The 26,238-nt window shown below is 43.1% G+C and overlaps 2 protein-coding genes and 1 long non-coding RNA gene across 4 annotated transcripts in view; 1 reads left to right on the forward strand and 2 right to left on the reverse strand.

Annotated features, from left to right (window-relative positions):
• Positions 1–26,238, reverse strand: part of LOC6592491 (flocculation protein FLO11) — a 33,493-nt gene that overhangs the window by 5,080 nt on the left and 2,175 nt on the right. For both annotated transcript variants that reach the window (XM_026986727.1, XM_002018360.2), the window contains exons 3-4: positions 4,454–4,695; positions 1,464–1,730 (exon numbers count right to left, since the gene is read on the reverse strand). In XM_026986727.1, coding sequence (XP_026842528.1) covers positions 1,464–1,730; positions 4,454–4,695 — 509 coding nt within the window. The remainder of the gene's footprint in view (positions 1–1,463; positions 1,731–4,453; positions 4,696–26,238) is intronic.
• Positions 18,263–23,697, reverse strand: LOC6592489 (chromobox protein homolog 2). The gene is made up of 3 exons (XM_002018359.2): positions 22,981–23,697; positions 22,602–22,832; positions 18,263–18,994 (listed from the first exon to the last, which is right to left on the reverse strand). The coding sequence occupies exons 1-3, from the start codon at positions 23,668–23,670 to the stop codon at positions 18,923–18,925; spliced, it is 993 nt and encodes a 330-aa protein (XP_002018395.2). The 5' UTR covers positions 23,671–23,697; the 3' UTR covers positions 18,263–18,922.
• Positions 19,647–20,831, forward strand: LOC113565215. Its single transcript, XR_003408527.1, has 2 exons — positions 19,647–20,572; positions 20,634–20,831. It is a non-coding gene; the product is annotated as an uncharacterized LOC113565215 (long non-coding RNA).

Consider the following 26,238-nt stretch of genomic DNA (forward strand, 5'->3'; position numbering starts at 1 on the left):
GCAAATTTGCCCCTCCATCCCCTGGAGCTGTCCATAATTTATGCGCTCGTATTTATTTAATTTTTATGTGAAGGCAACCTCCACCTCCAACTGTCTGCAGCTCTGGGGTTCCGACTGGGGACTTTTCCGACGGTTTCCTCTCCGCAGGTTGCCCAATATATTGCCTCGCAGATGATTGAATCCAAAACTGGGTTCCCCCGATGGAGAATGGCCCGATGTGGGTCCCATGAAGAATGAGAATGCAGAGGATGAACATTCACAGATTAATCATGATTGAGTCTTCAGCCAATTCATTTCCACTAATGACAGATCGGGCGCCCACTGGCAGTGCCATTATTGTCGCTTAATCGTGAGCTGATTTGATATTTGAGCCAGCATTAATCACGGCAACACTTTCGCTCGAATGGCCCCAAACAAATTGCGGCAATTAAGCTGAGAAATTTATGTGGGGGCAAAGAAAAAACACGAAGAGAAAGAGAGCGGCGGAACAATGATGGGGGCAGGCAGAGATCTTTTCCCCCACTTTGACATTTCAATTACAAAATGTTTGAAGATTTTTAAAGTAAATGAAAAAATTACGAAATGAGATGGGATGGGAAGACAGCTCTATAGATTACCCTTAAAGACTGAAATGTATGAATGCTATTAAAGTAGAAAGGCAGGGGTTTTTCTGAAGAATGAAAGGACATGCTTCCGTTCTATATCTTAGAGATCCTGTACTTGTGGCTGTGACTGCAGCTCAGGCTCTGTTTGTAGAGATCACATGCACTCTTGAAAGCTACGAAACTGGTTACCTCTGGTCCACAACAGGTGGACGGATGTGGTATAAGCAGTCGTATACTGCAATAGTACGGGTATACCCTCTCAAAAGTGTAAATATTTATTGAGTAAACAGAAACATCTTCAAAACATATAAACAAACAAAACAAAACTGTCGAAGAGCCCCCTTGATAAACATTTCTGTGGTTTGCTTTTGCCAAAAACATTAGTGGGGGATCGTGGAATGTAATGTTGTTCGGGTAGGTGAAAGGTAAAAAATATATTTTTGCTATAATTCGATTGAACTTTTTTGTGGTTTTTAGCCGTATACAATATTGTTGAAATCTAGGCAAAAAGAGACCCGACCCGACCCGTGCCGAAACGAACTGGTTCTGAAGTCTCTTTTTTCGGCCTGCCCCAAAGCATTTAGCGGTTGGAAGTCACGTAAGAGCAGAAATGGCTTCCAGCCATTCCAACTCCAGCTCCGACACCGAGCCGAGCCGAGTCGAAGCCTGATATTGGCCAAAATCAGAGCAGAGCCAATTGTTTTGTTAGCTCTTATGCAATGCCAAAAACGAAATTGTTTCTGTTTTCTGTTTCTGTTTGGGTTTCTGTGTTTCTTGTTATTCCAATTGAAATTGCTTTTACTTTCCCGATGCGATCCACTTCTCTATTCGCTTTCCCTTCTCCTCCGGTCTCCTTACCTCACTGAAGTGGGCCAGAAACTGCGTCTGCTGGTGGGGCACATTGATGCGCTGCGTCTGGGGCTGGAAGCCGCCGCTCAGGCTGTTCCCTGAGCCGCCGCTGCCGTTGCGTATCGCCTTGGAGCGTGTGAAGCCGTTGGTCAGTCCCGTGGACGACGACGCGGACGTTGCACCAACGCCGCCTGCCACTGCTGCCGCCCCGGCGGGCACTCCGAAGGGGCGTGGCGAGATATCGTAATAGTCCGACTGGCGATTCGCTGGCGATTTCTGGGGAAAAACATTGTGTTGGGTTAATGCTGAGGCAAAGCTAGTCAGTAAATTAGTTAGTTGGCATTTTGTCGAATGATACAAATAGTTGATAAAAACTGCAAGGAGAATGAGTTCCTCTCTCTCTCTCCCTCCTTGCTCGAGAGAGCTTTCATTTCTTTATTTAGAGGAAGACCCCCGCAATCTTTAAATTAATTTGAATAACTGGATACTGGGGACTTCTTTTTTGTAGGTATTCTTCCCTCTTTTATCTGATTTGCATTCTTGTATGGAATTTACAATGACCCATTCATTTATGAATCAGCTTCGTTTCTAGAAAGAGTCAAATGTGTGTCTAACATTTTAAGCGATCTATAATCTATGTACTCTTACAAAATTGATCCGGAGAGTAACGTAAGCTGACACAGGTTGGACTTTGATAGAGGTGAGGTCTTAGATTGATACTCTCGGTCCCAGTGTCCGCTAAAGTGACAGAACTACCATAAGCTCGACCTGAGCTGCGACTCTGCAGCACCTCAAGTTGACAATGTTGGAAATCTTGGCTTGACCATGTCTGGCACTCGAATGATCGGACTGTGGAGGGCTCGCTCCCCTGCTCAACGTGCTGCAGACAATGCCGAAGCGCTTTGGACAGATTTTGGAAATGAAATCGACGTCGAAAGCGGCAGCAAACAATGAAAATCGATTGGAAATATTTGATTGAAAGTGTATCAAGGTCGTTCCGATATTCAACGACTCACTAATTATCCAGTCCCAGTCGCATACCATGCCAGTTTCGCCCCAAAGTACTTGCTGCTCTCGTTGTTATCCATTATTACTTATTAGTATTGTTTGGATGTGGATTTGGTTTTTTTTGAAAGTCTGAAAGCCCCAGCTCCGAGCTGAAGTTGGGGCTGCATTGGCTGGGAGAGGTTTCTGAAGCTGAAGTTGTGCTCTGTTAAGCAAATTGCATACAAAACGCGAGTTTTGTTGCTAAAAGGCGCATTTCAATGCATTTATTTTTCCGCTTCTTGGCGGAGCCGTTTACGCACCAGAGCTCTCCGCCTCCACCGATGGCTGGCAGCAATTTGTGGGCCAAAGATTTTCTCCCCAGCCCACAGGCAGAGATAGAGACAGCGACTGGGGAAATGCGGCATCGTTGGACCTACTCTGATTAACAGACAGTCCCAGCGCCATCCGACACCTTCTCGCCTGTGAGGAGGGGAGTGTGGGATCCGTTCGCTACTCTGCAAATGATCTCGGATCAAAAATTTCACTCTTCCATTGTCAACAGTTAGTCTGCTGGAGCTGCATTAGCCGTGTGGTGTCTATGGTGTGTGCTTTGTGGTAGATGGTTAATGTCTAATGGTTAATGGTAAAGAAGAAAGCGATCGCCAGTCGTCAGTCGTTGGACGACAGGGGAAATTAAAAGCACACAAATTTTCTAAGACATTTGTCAATATGGATAGCATAATGAAACTATGAAAGCTCCGCTCACGTACGAGTGGTAAGATGGGTATGTGGAAAGCATATGGCCGACGAAGAAGACGAGGGGTTTGGGTTTATTGCACTGGACTTTCCCCTTGGACCAACAGTGAGGCGGGGGCCAATCAGCCATTCAGTCATTCGAATGAATCAGAGTTTTCCATTATGCGCTGATGATAATCGAAACAAATGAAGTGCCATCTAAGCAAGAATCTATCCAGGAGCACTATGCATCTGCTGCAACTTCTTCGGCCTGTCTTCATTCATCAACTATCAGCTATCTCGGTGCCAGAGGCCTACAATCAAGACACTGCATCTGACCGAGGGCCAAGTTAATTGAGTTTTTGTCTGGGCCACGCCAAGCAGCAAGCCATAAAGAAGTCAGTTCCATTAGGCAAATCAGTGGAGCTCCAGTTTGTCCGCAGCACAGACCTCTTGCTGTGCACAGCCTGCCGCCCTCCCTCCTGCATTCTGCCACTCTGGGCCCTCACGGAGTGCATTTCAATTTAGGGCCAAAACTGGAAGCAGACGGCAATGTGCGTGCTCATCGGCATTTGAAGAAGCTGGTAATAAACAATATGAATTTACACTTTTTTCAATTAAGAAACACGCTGCACGCTCCCCTCCTACCATCCTCCATCGCCACTCCACCTCCACTCCACCACTCTGCAGTGCATTCGAAGCTTTGAATATTCAACAATAGTCGGGAATTACTTGCTGATTCGTTGATATGCAGAAGCCGATTCGCTTTGTTTGTCTTTGGTCAAGTGAAAGTACGCGTACGAACGCCTGGGGGTGCGATGGCCACCGCCATTTCTCTCACGCAACTATTTTATGTCCGCAGTTTGATTTGAGTGTTTATTTGGATGCCCCTGGGCTGCGTTTCGACTACGGAAATTGCAAGACGAAAGTCGCGTGCCATCGATATCCCATATCCCATATCCTGCCTGCAACCGTTTCCCATCTCCAGTTGCATTCTCGTCTGGATTGCAAAAGAAATCCATCCAATAAATAAATCATATTTCACACGTTTCTGGCATGTGAAAGGAAACCAAACCTTTGATTTTCGGACTCGAATTCGGTTTGATTTGATTTCGTTTTTGGCTCGGCGTTGGTATTGGCGTGCCTGGAGCCGACGAGAAGCCAACATAATTGGTACCACCCTCTCCCCACTTACGGGCACAGCACCACATAAGGAAATGCATAGTAAACTACGAACAAAATTGAATTTGAATTGGAATTTTGTAGCAAAAACTTACCGCAAACTGTGGGGTGCCGCCAAATGGCGATCCGAAAGGCGAACTGCCAGCAGCGGCCGGCACCTGTTTGGCGCCATTCTCATTGGCTATGAATAGGAGCTGCTCCTGGTAGGAGCCCGGAGCTGGGGAGAATCCTCCGGAGCTGCCGCGGAAGTTACCCAGCGACTGCTGCTGCTGTCGGGGAAAGGCACCAGAAGATGGCACAAATCGGTTTTGTGATGGGAAATAATAGCTGGAAGTATCTGCAAAGACGAAGGTCATATTGGAGTTAATTGTTTTTAGGGCCAGACCAAAGTGTCAGCAATCAATTAATTAATTAAATGTTCAAGCACACGCACAAGTACTCTCCTCTTGACACCTTTCAGCGCCTTTGGCATCGTTTAGCCATGAAACAGTGCTCTCAAAAACCAAAAAATCATTGCAGTTAATTGTGCGAAAAGTGTAATAAATAAATAAATAAATAAAATAAGGTAAAGCCTCTGGCTGGCAAACAAATAAATAAATTATTTCCCACTTTTTGGGTCACACATTTGTCACAGCATGGCAAAAAAATAAGTTGCCTCTCTTTTGGCACGCATTTGTCGAGCAAAAGTGAACGGGAAAAGGGGGGTTCCATTGGATGATGAATGTTGGGACGGTTTCTGCCCATAGGTGAGATTTCTTGCTTCTGCTTTAAAGATCAGACAGCTATTGGTGGTAACTTCACCACAGTTCGTCGACTATTGCGGCAACAGCTCCAACAAATATTCATCATACTATGAATAGTAATAACAGTTTATTTTACTCATATTATATTTCAAAAAATAGATGGGTATTTATGCTAATAATACCTCTAAAAGTGCCCAATTTCGGGGGTGCACAAGTTTGTGCCATTTTTCAAGTCTTCTTTTTGCAACATCTTCTGTCTTCTTTTATGCCAATCTCTGCTGTTTTTACAGGATTATAAATGATTGAAAAACGAAAGTGTAACAGGCTGAAAGCGGACATTAACTTCATTTCGCTTTGTGTATCTCTGGGGGTATCTCTGGTCTGGCGAAATACTCGTACTGCAACGAAAGGAAGGAGAGGGGAGCCACGGGTCGCAATGGAGTTTCACCCAAAGCTGAAAGCTGCAGCCGACGCGACGTTGCATGCGTCACAATCCTGACTCTTTGACCCACAATGTTGGGCCTTATAACAACAGCAACAAAATAACAAGCAAATTCATTTGAAACCACGCAAAGTTTTTGGTCTTTTCCGCCCCCCTGTCTTCGGTGCTCGTCGGCCCGCGTGTCGACAGATTTTGGAGTCACTAATTGAAAATTGAAATATCATATGGCCGCAATATTTCAAACGAAATTGCAGCCGCTCCAGCGTCAGCGGCTCATTGAAAATTTTATCAGACAAATTTATGCAAGAGATGGGGAGTGGGGCAACGACAACGCCTACACCGAAATGATCGGGTTGCTGCTGGGGCGCACTCTTGGGCTTCACACCTTGTTTTTTTCTAAAATGTTTTTAACTACAAATAATGGTCGTTTATTATCGCATATAAGAACGCGACGAGGCGTCGCATGTCTGCCACATTCGCTGCAAGCTGTCGAAATTGTTGAGCTGGGATCAGTTTAGGGATTGATTAATTGGTTGGGGATGGGATGTGTCGAAAAGTATTACCAAGATATTTATGCCAAGGCAACCATAGATGTTGCTCGCTAGATGTTTAATTAGAAGCTATCAGGTCGCGGCCCACTTATTTTTCTCTTTATTTAGAGGGTAGAACATGTAGTTCGTGTGTATTTTACATGTATTATACAGTAAAATACTGCTTGCGCGGTCATTCTTAAACTGCTTGCCCATAAGATCACGCGGCCATTGAGCACACTTTAAACGGCTTCGTTCGGTGGCGCTGGCCTCTAAGTTTCGCGTACACTTCGTATTTCTGTGTTCGGTTTGATTTTGAAAGAAAAGAACCCCGAGTTCGAATCCCACTCCCACCCAAAGCCAGCCACTAGCTAACTTTATCTGTGCTTGATAAAATATTTATATAGTTTTTCCTTCTGCGATTGGGCAAGAGTTGTTGTGTATTTCCCAAGCCTACAAACTCTAATCCGCAAAAGGTAGATCAAATCGTTCGCTCTCCTCTGCCGTTGACTCTGCACTATTGTTCCATGTGTCTAAGTGGGCATTGCAGATCTGATGTGAGTGAATACAATTAATTTTCTTTTATTTAAATATTTTCCCATTTCAGATCCATCTCATTAGCATTCTATGCGCACTTGACCCAAAATCGAAAAACCATCAAAACAATTGAATTTTTTTATATGTCGTGACACATTTACCTATTTCTAGAAAGAAGTTTACATTACGTACGATCACCTTCGGGCTGTTGTCGCATAAATAAGCCTATCGATCGTAATTTGAATTTATTATAATTGCCTGAGTGGAATCACTGATCTGATGGCCTCAGAAGGCCGTTACACTTTGGATAGCCCGCGAGTTTGATGTCGAGCACCCATTACTCTCACTCTATCCCCTATATCCTTTATTTCCTGGTGCCCACCAAAGAAATGGAAATTTCCGAGCTGTACTGCAATGTGGAGGACTATCCGCAAACTATAAATTTTAATACAATAATCTATAACATTGTTGCTGTAGCTTTGTTAGTCTTTGTTCAAGTCTCAATATGACAAACAGTGGCAAAGGCTGAAAGCCCATTGAAAGTTAATGCCTCGCCGGCCTCAACGACAATGGCTTTCAAAATTTGTTTCAACTTTGCCGCCCGCCTGGACCGCTCTAAGCTAGTTCCTCTCAAACTGTCGGCTGCATTTGGCATTTGCCAGCCCGAAACATCTCAAATAGCCACGACAATGGGGCGTTGTGTGTTCGGTTCAATACCATTTGCAGTTGCCGATCGGCGATTGGTACTGGTAACTGGTCCCTGGTCCCATCAAGTAAGTGTTCTGCTGTTCAGGTCGCACAGTGGGATTGGTTTTGGTTCTAGCTGAAGAATTTTGACTGTTTAAAATGTAGATCTAAATGTGATTAAAAATGAATAAATTAAACACAAAACTAGATTTAGTGCTCGTTTCCGCTCCAATCTTACTAAACATTGAGATAATCCAATATTGTAGGGCATATTTTAATATTCTATTGTTTTCATCCTCTCGGGTTTAACGTAGTGTTATTTACATCCACTGTGCCTAATTACGTTCCACTGCTTACCTGACAGTTTGACATTTACAGGTTTTTTTCAGCTAAGAATTTCAAACTTGCTGTCGGTGGCAGAGGCGCAGACCGCTGCTGATTTCGCATCGCGCGCGTCTTTCGGCGTGTAATTGGTGGCCGATTGGGGGCTGGCTTGAGAGCATCCACGCTAATTATACCAGTGACAATAGCATGAGCATTTTAAGATTCATTATATCCCATTGGGATGGGGATGGATGTACATATTGTTGCTGCAACCAATTGCGAAAATAAAAGCATGAAATGCTGCAGTGCCAGCCAGCGCTCGTTTTTTTTTTTTGTTTGTGCGAAATGTCAAGCCGTGGCGCAAAAGCATCAACAGAAGTGCAGCAGCAACAAAAGCACTGGAAAAGAGCAACAAATGACGGCAGAAACAAGTTGAACTTTACGTTTTTTTTTTTGTTTTCTTAACTTTAATCAAGTTTCTCGGCTGGCCGCTCTCCGCCGCCATGCATTCGCGGGTACTTTTGTATTTTGTTTTACCGCTTCTTCATTTCTGACTGAAGGTCGTCCGCTGCATTTACAGTTTTGTGAAGATTCGATTGAAACAGTTTTAAGAAGCTGATCACTGCTTGCAGTGCAGTTCTTAAAGCACTGCTTGCATTGCACCTCTGAAAGAACTGCTTGAACAAGTGGCTTGTAGAGAATTTCTTTATGTTTCATTCTAAAATTAGCAATCCAACCCAAAGATGTACAAGCCCGTGAGAAGCAATCTACAATGGCTCAATCAATTTCGGATTTTTGAGTTATCTTCCATCAAGGGTAATAAACGCCCGAAATGAAGACACTCCCACAGCCATTACCTGGCGGATGGTTAGAAGTATAGTGACGAGGCCTGAGAGTAACCCCATAAATTTCCAGATGTTCGGCCAGGCATAACTCATTTCCTACCGCTGACATCATATTCCCCCACGCCCAGTTCAGTAAACCCGATACTATTATTATTCTTGTGATTCTTTTGGTCTTGACAAAATAGATAATTTCATTTAATTTACTCACTTTTAATGGACTTGGCCGATGTGATCAGAACCAACGCAAAAGATAATGATAAAAGAAACATAACAATACCCGTAAAAGCTTCAAAGGAGACAAAATCGAAAGAAGAAAAAAAAACAGAGAACAATAAGCTTCCGACTCAGATCGCGAGCGATAATATCAAAGACAAACTTGAGAACTCTGTCAAGTGGTGGCGGCTCAGACAAGACAAGACTCCTCCGGCCATTTGCTAATTAGAAAATAATGCTCTCAGCCCACTCCAAGGTCAATGTCAGGCCCGGCCCAGCCCAGAACTTTTTTCAGGCGCCACAGCTGAAAGTTTGTCGCCCAAGTCGTTTGTCTGTCGGGCTCTCTGTATGATAGAATATTGGGTTGGATGTTGCCATGGTGTCTGCTTGCATCAGAGGTGGTGGAGGTGGGTGTTTGCTCAACACAAATTCCAATTTAGTTTTTAATTATATTTACTAATACTCGCACTCCACTGACTACTGACTACTGCCTGCTGGTTAATTACATATGCAAACTTGTTACACAAAAAGTAAACCAAACCAAACGCAAGCAGCGAAAACAAAGAAAACTGTTGCAAGGCGGTTCGTCCGACAACTCTCCAGCTGGTTGCCTTCTCCACTACACTCGGCGAAAACAGGGGTCCGAAATTCGTATATTTTGTGGAATCAGTGTTCAGCAAATAAACAGTTTTTCCGAGTGTATCTCTGTCCGCTCTGTGGTGGCGGTTATTGTTAGACAAACATTGTTGCAGGGTGCGGCGAGGGGCAGCATGCGCTCCCCGCAGCGCCAAATGTGTGGCAAGTAGCAAATGGCAAATAGCAAAATGCTAAGCCCCAAACGTTTGTCAGCAAATAAACGAATTTCACGTCCACTCGCGGAAAAAACACCACCAGGGGTAGCCACCAGATGTTTGGCAGTTTGCCAAGTGGCTGCAGCCAACAAGCTGCAGCAAATAAAATATATATATATAGTACATAGTTCTTGGAAAGGAGCGATCGTGATCGTAAGAATACGTTTGGGATGAAGAGAAATATCTGTCTTCGATCATAATGAAGTTACCATCGCTTAATGCAGGAAATCCAAAGAAATAGATGCATATATTTTTAGTACATTCCAGCAGTCGAACACCAATCGTTAATCAATGCAGCGAACAGGGAAATTAATCTGGAAACCTTTAATTAAACACCCTAGGCTGTGAGGTCCAAGACATGTCACCCGGGGAATGTGGTCGCTAACTCGAAGAACCACTACACACCCTCAAAGTAAGAGTCAAGTGTCGGGTTTCTAATTGCCTCACAGCCAGAGACAGCAGCCATACAGCCACACAGCCACAGAAGCACTCCCACTGGCTCTTCAAAGTACAGACACAAATTAAATACAATTACGAGTAAGGCAGAAATAATTGCGAAGCGTGAGCGACACGACTCATAAACAGGTTCTTGCTGGGATTAGAATGTTGTTCGGTCCGATCAGAAGTCTTGGGTTCTTGCGTTCTTTGTGCGGGTGTGTGCTGGGTGTTCCATTTCAAGGGGCAGGCGCATTCTAATTGCCACAAAAGCCGCCATGTCCTTGGCTGAGCTGGGGTTTTGTACGCCGATGATTGATTGGAACTTTGCCGTATTTCTCTCACTGGCCGAAAGGCGGATATTGTGTGAGTCGAGTCGGAAATTGGGGCTCGGGCAAAATATGCATAAATCAATTATGAAATCCAGTAAGCGAGCGTAAAGCAATTTAAACTAGTTCGGCATACATTTTTCGACTTTGTTTTCCACTTTTCTGCCTCGTTCGCTTCAAGTATTTGCATAAATAGTGCAACTTGTGCGCCAATAATAATCTTAAGTGAATTTTGGTCAATGGGGAAGCAGGTGACTGCGAAACTGTTGCACTGCTTGGCCGCTTGGCTAGCGCAAGCAGACTCCAGTTCATTTACAACTGTTACAGAGTGTTTGTCTGCTGCTCATATCATTCAGATTTTAGATTATATATGGGTTATATGGCATTAAGGGGCAACATTCCTCATCGGTGTTACTGTCCCACCCCTTCCCCCCTGGGAACACAAAATTGAAAGCATTTTTCGGTGAAAACCGCATAAATTTGTAAACCATTTATGTTAAAACCTTCCTCCGAACAACGGCAACGCCACTGATGGGCGTGGCGTGGTCGCGGCTGCTGTTCAAAACCAAAACAAAAAAAATACCTTATATAATACCCGCTGAGGTCAGTCTGGGGCGGTAAAATGAATGAATCTGTTGAGCGAAAGCCCCCCAAGGCAAGGCCCAAAACGAAAGTGAAATTACCATCGCTCATCTCTCTTGGATTCGAGTCAATTTTGTATTGGTTTTCGCTTGATTTTGGAAATTTAACAATTATGTATCCACCGATTTACAATTTTACTTTATGTTTATGCGTTCGAGGTAGTTTTGTAGTAAATTAATTTATGGAAATCAAAACATCAGAGGAAAATGCATAATTTGAAGAAAGTGTTCGATTGGAAAATTATGAGAAATTAGACATTAATTAGGGAAACGACAAATCCAAGCCAAATGAAGCAGAGAATCTCTCGCACTCAGATGGCCATGGCGTTTGGTCTACCATTCGATAACTGCGGCATAAAAGGACAGCCACAAAAAGACAAAAGCATTGCTCTGGGATCATGGACCGATGAAAATGGCAAACGAACATGAAAAACTTCTTAGCTGGGAAATTCTTTAGCCGGTTTTAGTGTTGCCATTCCTAGATACCACTCCCGCGAATGGCCAAAAACCAAAACTGGTTCAATTCCAGCTCCCCTGGGCTGCCGGGCAGCGTGTGCGGGTGGCATTTGTCTCCCCGCACACACACACACACACACACACAGATCGAGATGGAGAGAGACTCACGACTTGGCCCAGAGGCAAACAAACTCCAACAACAGCCCAATCCAGACTTTGGCCCTTCGTTTGGCTGGCTTTTCGTTTTCGGAGCTCGTGCTGGGTTCAAAGTTGGTCCGTGGAGTCCCACCAAATCGTTTGGGTGAAAGGCCGCAGCTGATTTGCATTTTTTGGTTGCTTTTGGTTTATTTGGTCTGAGGCACATCGTCAATATTCTATCAATTATTTGATGTTTGATTTGTGCTTCACACTTGAATGTTGGCTCTTCTGCGCGTCGTCTGCGGTGTTTTCCGGTTTCCTCTCCCTGTGCCTCTGCCCCTCCGTTCCCCTCCTCCTTTTGGCTGCTTCATCAGCTCCCAGTGGAGCTGCTCGTGCCATGATTTTCATTTTGGCTTGTCTTTTTTTCGAGGTGCGACTGCACTTTGTTTGCGTTCATTTTTTGTAGCCGCTCTTATTTTTGTTTTTATTTAACATTTATTTTTCTGCTTCTCCTTTCGTTTGGTTACTCCTATGGCTTTATGTAATTTGCAAAGCGTGCTCTAATAAAAGCAGCAACAAAATTATATTGCAAATATTAAAACTAAATTACGAGCCCAAATGCAAACGAGTTTCTTTTCGCGATTGCAAATACCCGTACTGGCAGTGGAATCAACAAGATAAAAACAGAGATTGTCGGGTGCTGTGCTAGTGCTGGAGTGGCATACAACTTTGTATGGCATGGCCATAACTGGGCTTGGCTTGGCTCTGGCCAGGCCATAAATCGCGGTCAATAATCGTCAGAGTGCAAAAAAAAAAACACCACACAAGAGTGAAAACTGAAAAAAAGAACCTTAGGCACAGGCCAAATCAGACAAAGATCAAAAAGAACATTCAATCTTCTACCAGTTCTACCCTTTTTTGACTCCTGTATTGACCCAAGCCTGATTTATAGATTCCGATTAAGATATTCATGAAAATGATGTAATAAGAATAAAGCAGTCCTTTCTAATGGACACAGATCCACTTTAAAGTACCTCCTGAAGCTCCTAATCTTGTTTTAGATCTCTGACATTAGCTTTAGGTCTGCTCCAGATTGTACTTGAATTATCATTCCAACAGCGAACCGAAATTCCTTGCCATTGTCAGTGGCACTCAACAATCTCCCAATCTCCCATAGATTCCAAGCAAACAAACCCATTCAGGGGGTAGAACAAATACAAACGAGTATCAAATACCGAACCCCAGACACGTAGCCAGATCTCCAAATAGAATGCCGTCAATGGAGCATAGAAAACTGTATCACGTACGTAACTGAACTGCGGACTGGACCGACCAGAACTCGACTGATCCCCGCTGAACTGTATGCGAGAAGGTGTGAAAAGCTGTTGACCGCCCAGGGTCCGCCTCCTCGTACTCCATTTGAGCCAACCTTTTCCATTTTTCCCCCCGAACATGGTCGGGTCTGGTGTGCGGGTTGGGTTGCCTTTCTAAGTTTGTGGTTTTTGTAGGTCTATAAGTCGCGGCGGTGTTGATTGAATGTCTGGAGACTAGAGACCAGACTGTAAAAAAACTGAAGGATCGTGTGTCTGGGTCTTTGGTTTCTGCTTTTTTGGGCTTTGGTTGGTTTTTCTTGGGCCACGATGTCGTGCTGCCATTGTTCGCATTAGTGTTGCATATTAAGTAATAGAACTGTATTTTTTCCTCACCCTATCTCCAGCTCTATATCTGGGCTCCATCTGCATCTGTTACTGTTTCTGTGTCTGCTCCAACCTTACCACCGAGTGAAGTGGCGCAACAGCCATACTAAGTGAGTTGTTTCCATTTAAATGCAAGTGGCAACGAGAATTCACTTTGGCATGGCATCAACGGCTGGCTATATGGCCAAAAGGGATTGTTTTTCTGTCTGACGGAGTACATTCTTGCCTTGCCTTGCCTTGCGGTTGGTCTATTGCATTAAATCAGAGTTATGCCCGGAATGGGGGGATTTTAGATGTATCGAATGGAGGTTCTTGGGTAAACAGATTATCATACCTGTTCTAGGCACTTGAATTGGAGATCAAGCCGTGTGAACACTTGGCAGATCAGTAATAATATCTTTTGTTAGTACGGGTTAGTACCTATTAAAAGCTCACTTCTGCTCTATTTTATCTTCATAGCCAAGAAGGATCATTTACCACCGTACCAAAAATTAATGGTTAGTTATTCCCCTCTTCGGCCGTTATTCTGTGTTCTCCGAGGGCAAATTTTGAAATGATTTCGAGCGTTGGAAAGAGAATGGCAAATGTGAAATCAATTTTGAGATTATTTCTTGATCATTGATCTTGCATAACCGATCCATAAACTCTCTCTGTGTCTCTCTTTCTCTTTGGACAATACGAAGACATAAAATATCAAGGGATAGGTTATGCAACCTTAGCCTACACCCAGAAATACATAATTCACGATTAGATCTGTCGCTCAACGGCACAAAATTTCTATGCATTGTAATTTTCCGCATAATTTCGCCTCCTTTTTTTCTGCGTGTTTGTCTTTGCCTTTGGCGAATATAAAGAATAACCCTACAAAAGACAGACACAGACACAGACAAGAGAAAAAAACAAAACAAAACATTTTGCCGCACGCTTCAGCGACAAAATGGTCAACAGTCTTGGCTTAGTTTTGTCGGCCAGATGTCTATTGTTGCTGTTGCTGTTGCTGTTGCCGTTGCTGTTGTAATTACAATGGCTATAGCCAGAGCCAGAGCTATCGCTATGGGTATGGCTGTTCTGGTTGTCGTGATTTATTGTGTGAACAGCAAGGTTTCTTTGATTCCCTCTTTGGGGCTTACTTTGATTTGCTTTTGTTCTCCCACCGCATTTGCATATTCTTTGGGGGCTTGAGGCTTCATTTGGCTGCGGGTGCCACTCGAAATTGGGCGTGACTAGGCGTGGGCCAGATATCATACGCATAGAAGCCATACTCAAAGCTCAATGAGTCGCCAAGTGCTTTGGGCACTCTGAGCCCTCTGAAGCCGCTAAGTGGATCGGAATTGGCTTCCACCAAATGGAGGGTCAACGACCGGCGCACCAGCGCACCACCACTCCGTCCGCACGAAGATATGCAATTCTCGAGTGGTTATTAAAGCAAATAACACTTGAGAGTGCGGTCCCCACTGCCACCGTCAATCAAGAGTTGAATGGCTTTTGAAGTGGGACTCCGTCGACGTCTCTGGCCTCCTTTGCCTGCTTCTCCTCACGCCAACACACTCTGAATTGAATTCTTTTGCCAAATGATGCACTTCTCTGGCAGATCGACTGATGGCGGCTGAAATGCCTTGATCCGAGGACTACTTATGTGAATATGAAACTCACCTAAAAAGCTGATGACTGACTGGATTGGATTCATGGTTTGCCTTGGAGTGGGAGGATTCTGATGTGGGCGCACGAAATAAATCACTAATGGGACTGTGCTCAAAAGTTAATCGATCAGTTGCCATTACCAAGTGATTGTAAGCACTGATTGAAAATTGTTCTTCGGAGGTCAGCTGTTTAGAAAGCAGTGGTTACATGTGAACATAACAATCAGTGCATTAATAGGTAAAGCTGTGTATTCAGAGAGACATTCTCTGGGGCTCCCCAACAGCCTTCTTTTCCCAGTCAGTCCTTAAGTAAGTACCATATCCGTATTAGCCAAGGAGCTCGATAATTGCCAACTCATTGTTACCCGTTTCGCATTCACCCGCTTCCCGCCTGGCCGTCCATTCATACTGCCCACTCATAAGACTTGACATTTTTATTAAAAACTCTGCTTCTTGGGACCGAAACCGGGACCGACAACCGGCTGCAATCAGGAGATCAGCAATGCAATGTCCCGACACACAAAGGGCATATTTTATGCATGCCGCTCGTTAAGCGGCTGCTTCTTCTTCTCAGGCTTTCAGGCTTTTAGGCCTCCACTTCATCGTGTTTGTTGTTGCTGCCAAATTGGCAACTGTTTGTGTTTATGGTTACTGTTGCTGCTGCTGCTTTTGGGCATCATTTCCTGCTGAAAAGCCGCTCTGCGACTCACTGAGAGAGAAAGACAGAGAGGGAGAGAGTACCCATATTCTCCTTGTATATATTTATAGAGCCTCGCTGATGAACCGTAATCTCAAGGATAACTGCATATTTTTACTACAGGTTTCGCCTGCGCCTGTTCCTGCGCTTGCAGTAGCTGGGCCCATAATTTTCCAGTTACAAAAGGCCACAAAGGAAACGAATGACTTAGGGCACAAACTTGTTTGCTCTTCTTGCCATATCCGCGAATGGCAGACCCTTCTATAATCTTCCTCCCTTTCAATATTTCGCTAACCAAAATGGGTTAATGGACAGCTTAAACTCCCTCCCTCCCTCCATTTCCTGAAGCGCTAATTTAACAGCAGAAATGTGACACAAAAAATACATAAAAAATATACAAAATAAAACCTCAGACCGCAAGCGAAAATATACGTATTTTGGGGCGTCATTTTAGGTTTATAATTATGGGGCCGAAAAGCTTTAATGACTGCAAATTGAATGGAGTCGAGTGTACGAAGGAACGGAGTATGTACGAACACCGGAGTTTTATTTTTTGCACTTTGCAATACGAGAAACGGAAATGCCGAAATGGCTAAAGCAAGAAAAAGAGAGAGAGAGAAGTCAAACAAATGGGTCAAGGATTTGAACAATTTTGCCACACTCGATTGGCTCTGGGTAGGGCATAGAGTTCAATTCGGTTCCGTTCCCGTTCCAGCCATCAAAGAATGGACATGGCACGACACAACACACACACACCTGGTGCTTGGTTTCTTTTTTCAAAATATTTGCGCTTGTTATGTCACTGACTCTTGGACTCTCGGACTCTCGGACAGAGGTACGAGCCATCAGCCGTGCATGGCCCATACGATTTCTGCTTGTTCGGAGTGCCCACAACCCAGCGGGTGGTTGTCCCATTCATGTGGCCATGGTTATGGCTATGGCTATGGGTATGGCCAAACATACGAACTCTTACGATATCTACATCTTGTACTTGGGGTGTCTGAGTCAGTCGGGTCAGTCGGCGGCATGAATCACTGGGATATTATGCCGGGGTCAGAGCTGCATTTGATTGGTTATTAGTGGGTTAATTGAGTGATATTTCGGTGCGGGGCCAGCCCGGTCCGGTGCATCTGTGTGGAAACTGTGGGAAACCTCAGAGATCGATCGAGAAACGTCAGAGCCAGCGAAATATACATATCTACATATGAATATGAGTAAATGTGGGTTGGTTTTTCCATAGATCATTTTTCTTGATCACCTCTTATGCAATCTTTTATATATTTTTTAACATATTACCCCTCCCCCCCTCGCATTGTGTTAATCACTCAATTTGCTGCGACTTTCGCCCCTTTGGCGAATGGCAACTGCCTCAACTGCCCTTCCAGCAACGCTTCCGCTTAGTGTCAACACTTTCTTTTTTGCCAAAAATGTTGGATTTCGGTTTATGATTTATGCGACCGCCTGCCACAAATTGTCAAAAGAAATCCGCGATTTGCAGCACGAGTTCTGCTCGAGTGCGCGGCACCCAAATGACCACCGACTCGGACCCCCACAGTTCGATGCTAGGGGGCTGGTGGGCTGGTGGGGTGCTGTGGTCGGCGGTGCGGCCAAGTGGGAAGCCGTAAAAGCAACGCCCAACTGGCAGCCGAGTGGCACAGTTGCAACAAGTTGGCGACGCGAAAGTGAAACGAAACAAATGCAGAAAGAAAACGTTGTGGAAAAGCAGTTGCCAAAGCAGAGAGGCAGTAAAACACAAGAAATCCCAATTAAAAAGAAAAGCGAAAAGGTGTATGGCAATTCGAGTGGGGTCCGAAGCGAGAAACGAGAAAGAGAAGTAATTGCGTTCAATGCACTCCAATGGGGCGTGGCAACGACATCTACATTGGCAGTAACGGTGCCTGTGAGTCATGCCACAAGCGTTTCGCGTAGACAAAATGCTGCACATTTGTAGCTGGGCGAAAAGCGGAAATCGTAGGCGTAGAAAATACCAAAAGAAACCTACAAAATATACCAAAGCGAGACAAAGCCTGTGTTACGCTTGAGAGGAAGCAGGATGGCAACAGGCATATCCATCCATACAGGCATCATTCTATCTTCTTAAAATTGAAATTATTTGAAATGTTGCTTAAAATGAATTCAAGAATGCAGCCATTAAGTGACTCCCCAGATATTTTCAACATGATCCCACCCACCTGAACAGCGCCCACTTGTCAGACCCGAACCAACCTCAACTCGGATCGAAAGAATGCAGTGAAAATTGCCGAAATTTACATATAAAGCTCATTTTTTATCAATTCAGTCTCCCTCCGCTCCGCCCCATTCCATTGGAGCGGAACACACCCCGAAAGAGCAACAAAAGAAATTCCAATGCAAAATAATTTCCCTTCCCTTGCCCCGCCGCAACGCAGTGCTGCTGGAAATAATTCAAAAAGTCAAGCAAAAATGTCAACCACTTCTGCCGGAAGAGTGCGAGGGGGTTTGGTTTGTCTGAATCGCAATTTTGGTTAACAACCCATTGACATTTGGGCAAAGTATCTGCGCGAATTCAATGGAAGTTCAATTTTATTTTTTTGGTCCGGCTAGAATAGGATATTCGATACAGCACTGAACATTGAGAGCCATGCCATGCGGCTGATGTGGGTTAGTGATTTTTCAAAACGATCGATGCCCCGTTTGACCATGAATATGCTCAAAAAGTATCAGATGTCACATAGAACAATGTCCATACTAATACACATATTTATTGGAAAATTGTTAAACAAATTCTTTGTTCATTGTGATAAGTAATAGATCTGACTGAGTTTTCAAACTCAAAACGGTATAACAATCTCATTGTTTCAATTAATGGCTAGTTTCTTTGATTTCTTCGTAGTTACATTCGTCCAACGTAATGTACTAAGTTTAAACTATAGTCTATAATTTCTTAATAATTCATTGTGATAAGTAATAGATCTGACTGAGTTTTCAAACTCAAAACGGTATAACAAACTCATTGTTTCAAATAATAGCTAGTTTCATTGATTCCTTCGTAGTTACATCCGTCCAACGTAATGTACTAACTTTAAACTATAGTCTATAATTTCTTAATAATTCATTGTGATAAGTAATTGATCTGACTGAGTTCTCAAACTCAAAACGGTATGACAACTTAGTACATCCGTCCAACGTAATGTACTAACTTTAAACTATAGTCTATAATTTCTTAATAATATTTAAACAAGTTCTTCATAGAAGCTCTTCGAGAGCATACAAATTATGTGTGAAAGAAGGTACTTTCGGCACATTCGAGTAAATACACATTGCTGTAAATACTTTAAAAAGATATGACAATGATAAAAACTAAGAAAAGGAAAGTAAATTTAAGAGCGTCGACCCTGAACTTTCCGCATCTGCTTTTTGTTGTTATTCCCATTGCTAGAGCCTAATTTTACCTGTAAAGAAAAAGATCAACGAAAAATACATGAAACTATATAAACTAATTTGAATGCTGCAGTAAAAATGAAAATCAGAGTGCCCGTAAAAGTGAACGAAAACAAAGGCAAATTTAATTATTTTAACGGGCGTGAAATTAACACAAAGGCAGCCGGAGAAGACAGCCCGCGGCGTCTGGCGTTCTGAGGGCGTGGTGTGTACCCAAATAAAGCCCAAAAACCAGATATTAACAAAGCAAGGTCACCTGCGGCTGAGGATGCACTTGGCATGGACGAATGAGCTTGGGGGCCAGAGAAACCAAATAAACTTTTTACTAGATCAAGCCACAAGGCCAGTTACATCGTTAAATGTTGGTTTTATAAGGCCTTACTAGTGTTGTATACTTTCCCTAGATTTTTCTGAGACGGAACAAATTTTTAATTGAGTAGGAACAGATTCATGGACGGATAAGTCAAAATGCCTCCATTAGGTCTTCACAGCTCTCATATACATATGTACGATTTCCAGCAACCACATGATAAATATACCATAAATCCAAACAATCAATCACTTGTAATGAAGCCAAACGATGTGTAAACCGATATATCGCCATCAGGCTAATCATCGCACAGACAGGTTGGGCAATCCGACCCCCATCTCGAGCAGCTTTTGTTGTCTCCCTCTCACAGCGCACACACATAAATGCAAGGCAATTGCAACAACAACAGCAGCCGCACCAACCACATATAATTGCTGTTCCAATAACCTCTAACCCGAAGGCACAAAGCAGACAAACAACACAGAAGAGATAACAACGAGAAATACAAATTGTGACTCGTGCCGTGCCACAACAAAACGAACACCGAACAAATAACCAAATATATTAAACTGTCAAACCAAATAATAACCCAAGACAGTCACACCCACACACACACTCACACAATGGCAGGGACATGGACATGGCGAGCAGAGAGATGAGAGAAAGAGGCAGCTGCAATTCGCACAACTGCGCGCAAGGGAGACACACATAGCAGAAAAGGCAAAGGAGGAACACATATATTTACAGTAAACCCAAGAGAGTATACCAAGAGAATAACAGAGAGAGAGGATCAGCTCTGCCTACGCGACCCGAAAGTTGTTGTTGCTGCTGCCACACATCTAACCTCAAATCGCTGCTGTTTTTGGTAATAAACGAAGCGTTAAACAAATTGCATTACAACAACAACCACAACATAGAAAACACATTTTTGGTTTCTTTCCGATTTGATGTCTAGCATATGCAAAGCGTCATAAATGAGGCTGCCGATGCCGCTGCTGCTGCTGGTGCTGCCTTGGGCGTAATTACATCCACAGCCAAAAATGGTCAAACGAGCGAGAAAATTATCACATTGCAGCCCACTGTGTGTTGTTGTAATGCCAGCCACAAAAAGACTGAAATTAAATGCAAATTTTTGGCTAACACAAAACAAAATTTATACACACACACACAAGAGGTTTCATAATCAGGAAATTTACTATTTTTCGGTGTCTTGAGCGGAGGAAATTAAAATTGTTGCTGCCGAAGATTTGACATTTGATATGCAATTTGAATAATTTTGGTAAGGCAATTAATAAAGCTAAATATTTTGCAGATCTAATTTCCCTTTTCCTATCTGCTAGCCACTCCACTCCACTCCTCGAAAATGCCATACACATACGAGAATGTAAGGCAAAACTAGTTCCAACCTCAGCGACAACAGCAAATGCCACGGAGAGCGGGCCTAAATCCAATACAGACATAAATCAATGAACGCAAAAGTCGAAGGCAGCCCAGAAACACAGAAATCAGCAAATAAATTGCACAGCAATAATGGAAAATAATAATAGATCGCTGGGCTGCGAGTGCCAGCACGCCTTGGACGTAAAAATACAGAGATAATTGATTATATTATGCGCTAATGTATGCATATGAACGTGATAATTCCCTGACCAAACTAAGGGTAAACCCAAATAACCCAACCAAAAAAACACTAAAATTTAGATGGACCCCAAGCACAAATCGAAATATTAGCTACTTATAAATCATATCTCATTTATGAAGCTGTGCTTCATGAAGACTAAGAGATTGAATTAAGACCGTGCTGATCTGTCACTTTATACTGCCTTTTTGTGATTACCCTAGCTTTAGTTAACGGATTTAAATGTTTTTTAAAATTCAAACTAACGACTGACCTCTGCTCTAAACACTTTAATTTAATTTAATAAAAGTTGTAATTAGCTGTAAGCCATTCAAGCAGCTATTAAACGAGTTACAGGGTCCAGCCAAAGTCATTTAATTAGCCATAAAAACAGATATATTTATTTGCGAATCTAAGCAAACATTCATTCGAGCAATACAACAAAAAGCGTTCGCTTATGATCTGTGCGATGCAATCCAAGAAAATTGTGTAAACTGCTGAAATATGCAATCAGCAAGCGGCAGGCAGCTTACAAATGACATTGAAATGGCGCAAGCGTCAGCCAAATGGACACATTAGCCTGACCACGCCACAGGCGTGCTAGTGCTAGTCCAGTCAACATGCGCTACTCCGTCTAGGTGTGTCTCCCTCGATCCATGTGTACATGTCACTTGGGTGCTTTGAGTTTGGTTCGAATGGGTCTAGTCGAGGCCTGATTGAAGGTTACAGCAATGCGATACAGCCATTCAACCACACATCCCAGAGAGCAGCATGAGCATGTCTCTCTTCTGTCTTCAGCACATCAATACAAGATCACAATTGTAGGTTTTCGGGCTTCTTTCTGGGACTCTGGCCCCAGGTTGAACGAACCATGGAGCGTCTTAAACGCCTACATAGTGCGAGGGAGTTATTGGCTTGTTCTAGCCAAACGAACATGCCATGGATAGGAGCCAAAGCAGACATAAGAGCTGTGATTCGACAGTTGCTAAGCCGAAAGGTTCAAAGCAAAGGCGTCGTCGCCATCGTCGTTGGAAGCAGCTGTCAACAGATGCCACAGATAAGCCAAATGGAAACCAAAAACCCCAAGCCGAAGTCTCATAATTTTCGCAACTTGATCTTGAGCACGAAATCTACAATTGTAGAAACAGCAGAGTGAGTGTAGACACGTGTAGGGTATGAGAATTCATTCCATTACACTGAATTCTGTATCCCTTGAAGAAGCTGGCGTAAATATTCTTTGGCACAGTCATAAATCTGTTAAGTAACATGTTCTATGCGTACAACAATTTGTCATGTGGCCACAGCCCTAACATTATCAATGATTTATGAAGAATTGCAGAAAATGCAGATACAGGTGCATATGTGCCTGTGAATGGTGCATGGTCCATGCAGAATCCAAAAGTATTGCAAGTGGCATATAGGAAAACGTTTCCAGCAAGTTGTTTCGGTGGTAGACCGGATGGAGATGCCTTGTTTTCGCTTGTGTTTTTGTTTTTGTATTCCGATGGCATTTATCTTGACCCGAAGGCAAAGTGAAGTTTTCATGGCTCATGGCTCAAATTCTGCGAGCGTCGAACTGTAAAGCTATGAAGAGAAGCTGGCGATGAGCGGAAGTGCGCGTTTAAGGTTATGGGCACAGGGCCAGGTTAAACTAAATCCACACACGCAAACAGACAGACACAGAACTCACCAGGTCATCATTGATCCGTTCAATAGTCTGGAAATATTGATTTATTTCATGTGAATATAAATCTTTTATTTCATCGATATGGACCATATCAGGCACATCGCGGCCAATCCACCTTACGACTAGATACAAATCATCTCTCACTTGAAATTTGTGGATCACTCTTTCCAGCTTGAGCCCAAGCTCTAAACCAGAAATTTCATCCTGTTCATCCTCCTCATCCTCTGAAGTACTCTGTTATGGGGAAAGTGTAATCAGTATCAAATGGATTTTACTGCTTGAAAGCAAGGAAACCAAACAGTCACACGAAACCACAGTAGTGGAGTTCTTGGATTCAGTTTGATGTCCTTTTCTTTTAAATAATAAATAATTCCTTTCTTACAAAGTCCTCGTTACCCTCAAGGGAGCTATTGAGGTGAGTTTTTTCGGTGGTCGTAGATAGCTTCCTCTCTGCGTCTTCCTTATGCTTAGTTGCAGCATCCAGTATGTCGCCGAACTTTACTTTTTTTTTATTGGTAGGGAGATCTGGTTGTGGTGGGGGTTTGGTTTGCTTGGTAGGCAGAACTGGATCTGGTTGGGGTTGGGGTTGGGGTCGGGAAAGCGAAGAGCTTGACTGTGAAGAGGTGGCTGAGGACCCGGAGGTGGAAGTATAAGAGGATGAGGAAGAGGAGGAGGAGATGGAGGAGGAGGATGTGGCTGACAACGCGCTTTGATTTTTTTGTGGGGTTACTGGTTCAAAAGCCGGCGATGTTTCATCGGCACTGGATTCGCTCAGTTGGACACCTTTTTGATTCCAATCGTAGATTTGAATAGGCTTTTGCTCTTCCGGTTTGCTGCAACTATTATAGTAGACATCGTTCTCATATTTTGCCAACAGATGGATGCAATTCCCAAGATTCTGCATTGGTTCCCACGTGCTGCTCTCTGGCCCGAAGCCCTTCCATTTAACAAAATACTGCGTTTCTCCTTGGAAGAAACGCTTTCCTTGGATTTTTTCGACGACGTATTCTTTTTCAATATTCATGGCATTGGGAGTTTTTGAATTGGGCGTTTTCTTTTTTGTATTTTTCATTTTTCATGAATATTGCGGAATTTCACGAATTAGAGCTTGTACTGATGATCCTGCCAACTTAATTGAAATATATTTACATATACAACTATCGTTGCAAACAATCAGCTGGTCCGATGACGATCGGTGCTGCCAGCTCGTCGTATTTTTCAGGCACAAATTATTAATTGATTGATATTTATTAAACAATGCATACAATGCATACAGACTTTGGGAAATATTTCAGTCAAATGAACATTATATAAAGCAACCAGCCCAGCCGCAACTCTACTGTTGCACCTGTTTGTGTCTCTAAACTCGTTTCTCGCTCCTTTTTAGAGTGCCCACAGCTAATGTGCAGCAAAGTTGAGCGGAAATAACTGTGCTCTGTGGAAATGCGAATGTATTTTAATTGGCCATCGGGAAAATGGGCAACTTTTCTCTACAGAAATTGAAATAGTGCGGTGTATTTTCACTGGAATAATGCTCGTGGAGTTGGACAACAATGTCATTGGCAAGTTTCTCATCATTATGGCATGCAGCAAATGCCAATTTGCATAGATATGTAAAGTAACAATTATTTATTTCCATAGGGTCTGCGGCCGGGCAGGCCCGGGCAAGAGATCCAGCCGCCGAAATGCTTCGTCTGGCCGGTGGGACGGTCGAGAAAACTTCAGGTACTGTGACAAAAAGTTTGGAGTTTGTTAAGTCGAGTCGGCCAACCTGTTACCGCTACTACAGTTATGATTTTGAGCGCAAAACTTGTGCCACAACTTTACCCATGTGCACATTTCTTTCTCATTTCACTTTCTTCAAGCATGCTACATACACAAACACAAACACACACATGCTCGCTTGAGTACATGTGGCGTTGGCAGTGGCAAACGAATTTATTTTAATTCGATAAAGTTAACAACTCGGTTACTGGAAAGAAAAGAAGGGGCAGATGCAGAGGCAGAAATAAAAGTGAAATTGACGACAACAAGGGCAACATGGAAGAAAGGGCTGTGTGCGTTCGGCGCGAGATCATTCAAAGTCAGGTCGCGGCTTCACTTTCGTTTTCATCTCAACCTATTACAAAATAACCAATACGACTACACATGTCGTGCATTAGGGTGTGTGTGTATTTGTGTGTGCTTGTATTTCGTATTTACTGTTTGATTTGCATAGTGGAACGTTGGAACGCTGGAAGAAACTTGTTTCCCATTCTGCTTTTGTTGTCTTTAGTGTTTTTTTGGCTTTAACACGCGCGACAAAAATGTTTCTGCATTTAAAAATGTGACTAGTAGATTTCCATAAGTTGTATTTCTTGATTTCTGATCAATATATGTATGTATACTACATACGTATGTATGTATGTATGTATGTGTGTTCGAGGTGTGCGGTGTGATCATCGCTTCATTAGCAAGTTAATTTTATTAGCGCTGCTTTTGTTGTTTTGAGACCCCAACAAAATTTGGTCTCGGCTTTTGAATTTTGAATTCGTTGTGCAGAAGAAAGGTTGTACATACATGGCATATTATGTATGTATATCGATGTCTGATGTAACAGATTCGAGTCGAATGTGTTTGTTTGCTTTTTTTGGTGATTAATTAAAATAAAGCCGCCTTGTGGTATGTTTATTTTGTATACATACCACCGTGTATTACATATGTATGTGCGCATAGTATGTACGAGACACTGCAACGCTTAATTCAATTACTCTCAAACTGTGGGTGATTCTTTTGTCAGAACAGCACTCAAAGCAAATGTTTACTGTCCTGTTTTTCGCCGAAACAACCTCAAATCTGGGTTAAGAACTCTTTTTCTGAATACGATTCCCACTCGAACAGTTAACCCAATATTTACCCCTGCTGTCGGGACGACCAAATGTTTATTGACATTCACTGAGATCACTGTAAAAAATCGACGGAGTCATCCCAAAGCTTCAGAGCCATAAAAAGGTTGCCGAAAAAGGCCAAGCCATCAAAATTGCACACCCCCTTGGGGGCAAGAAGTCGAAATCAACTGCAGGTGCAACCAAATTTGCTGTGATGGTTGATTAAATGCATACCCGTATTTGTTTAAACTCTAGTCAGACTGCAAATTTATTCACAGTTCCTTTACTTTTTGCAGATCTCTGCACAACACAAAACAAATACATCTGGAAAAAGGAGTGAAAAAGTCACCTGCCCTGGGGGTGTGGGAAGCCACCAGGAATCAGATGAAAGGTAGACCCTTCTCCTATCGTTGGAATCTTTGTCTTAACATTTTCTGTTTTTTTTTTTTCGCAGATCTCTACTACAAATCCAACGGACACGGAGACATCTAAAAACGGGAGCTTCTTGGCAGAGATAATTTTGACAATCTGTACATAGATCGCCGCGTGTTTTGTTAGCTGCACGGAAGTCTGGTACGTGTTTTTATTTTTCTTTGGGCTTTATTACTAAGCGCATCCGTTTCGTTTCTTTTCGTCTTTTTTTCGTGACAATTCACAACAGTTTAAGTTTAATTTCGAGTTTTTAATTTCGAACACGCATTTATTGTGGCTGTTCTTTTAATCAGAAGAGACCTTCGGGAAGTTCCGGCTTGTAAAAGACGGCACGAAAGAAA

The sequence above is a fragment of the Drosophila persimilis genome, unplaced genomic scaffold (genome assembly GCF_003286085.1).
Source record: "Drosophila persimilis strain 14011-0111.01,24,50 unplaced genomic scaffold, DperRS2 tig00000002-arrow-pilon, whole genome shotgun sequence".
NCBI classification, from domain to species: domain Eukaryota; kingdom Metazoa; phylum Arthropoda; class Insecta; order Diptera; family Drosophilidae; genus Drosophila; species Drosophila persimilis.

Bases quoted from the DNA above. Each gene is read 5' to 3' on its own strand.
- LOC6592489 (XM_002018359.2), bottom strand. From the start codon at position 23,670: ATGAAAAATACAAAAAAGAAAACGCCCAATTCAAAAACTCCCAATGCC. The intron at 22,833-22,980 runs GTAAGAAAGGAA...TCCCCATAACAG, and splicing joins TTGAGGGTAACGAGGACTTT to AGTACTTCAGAGGATGAGGA. The intron at 18,995-22,601 runs GTGAGTTCTGTG...TTTTCTTTACAG, and splicing joins AACGGATCAATGATGACCTG to GTAAAATTAGGCTCTAGCAA.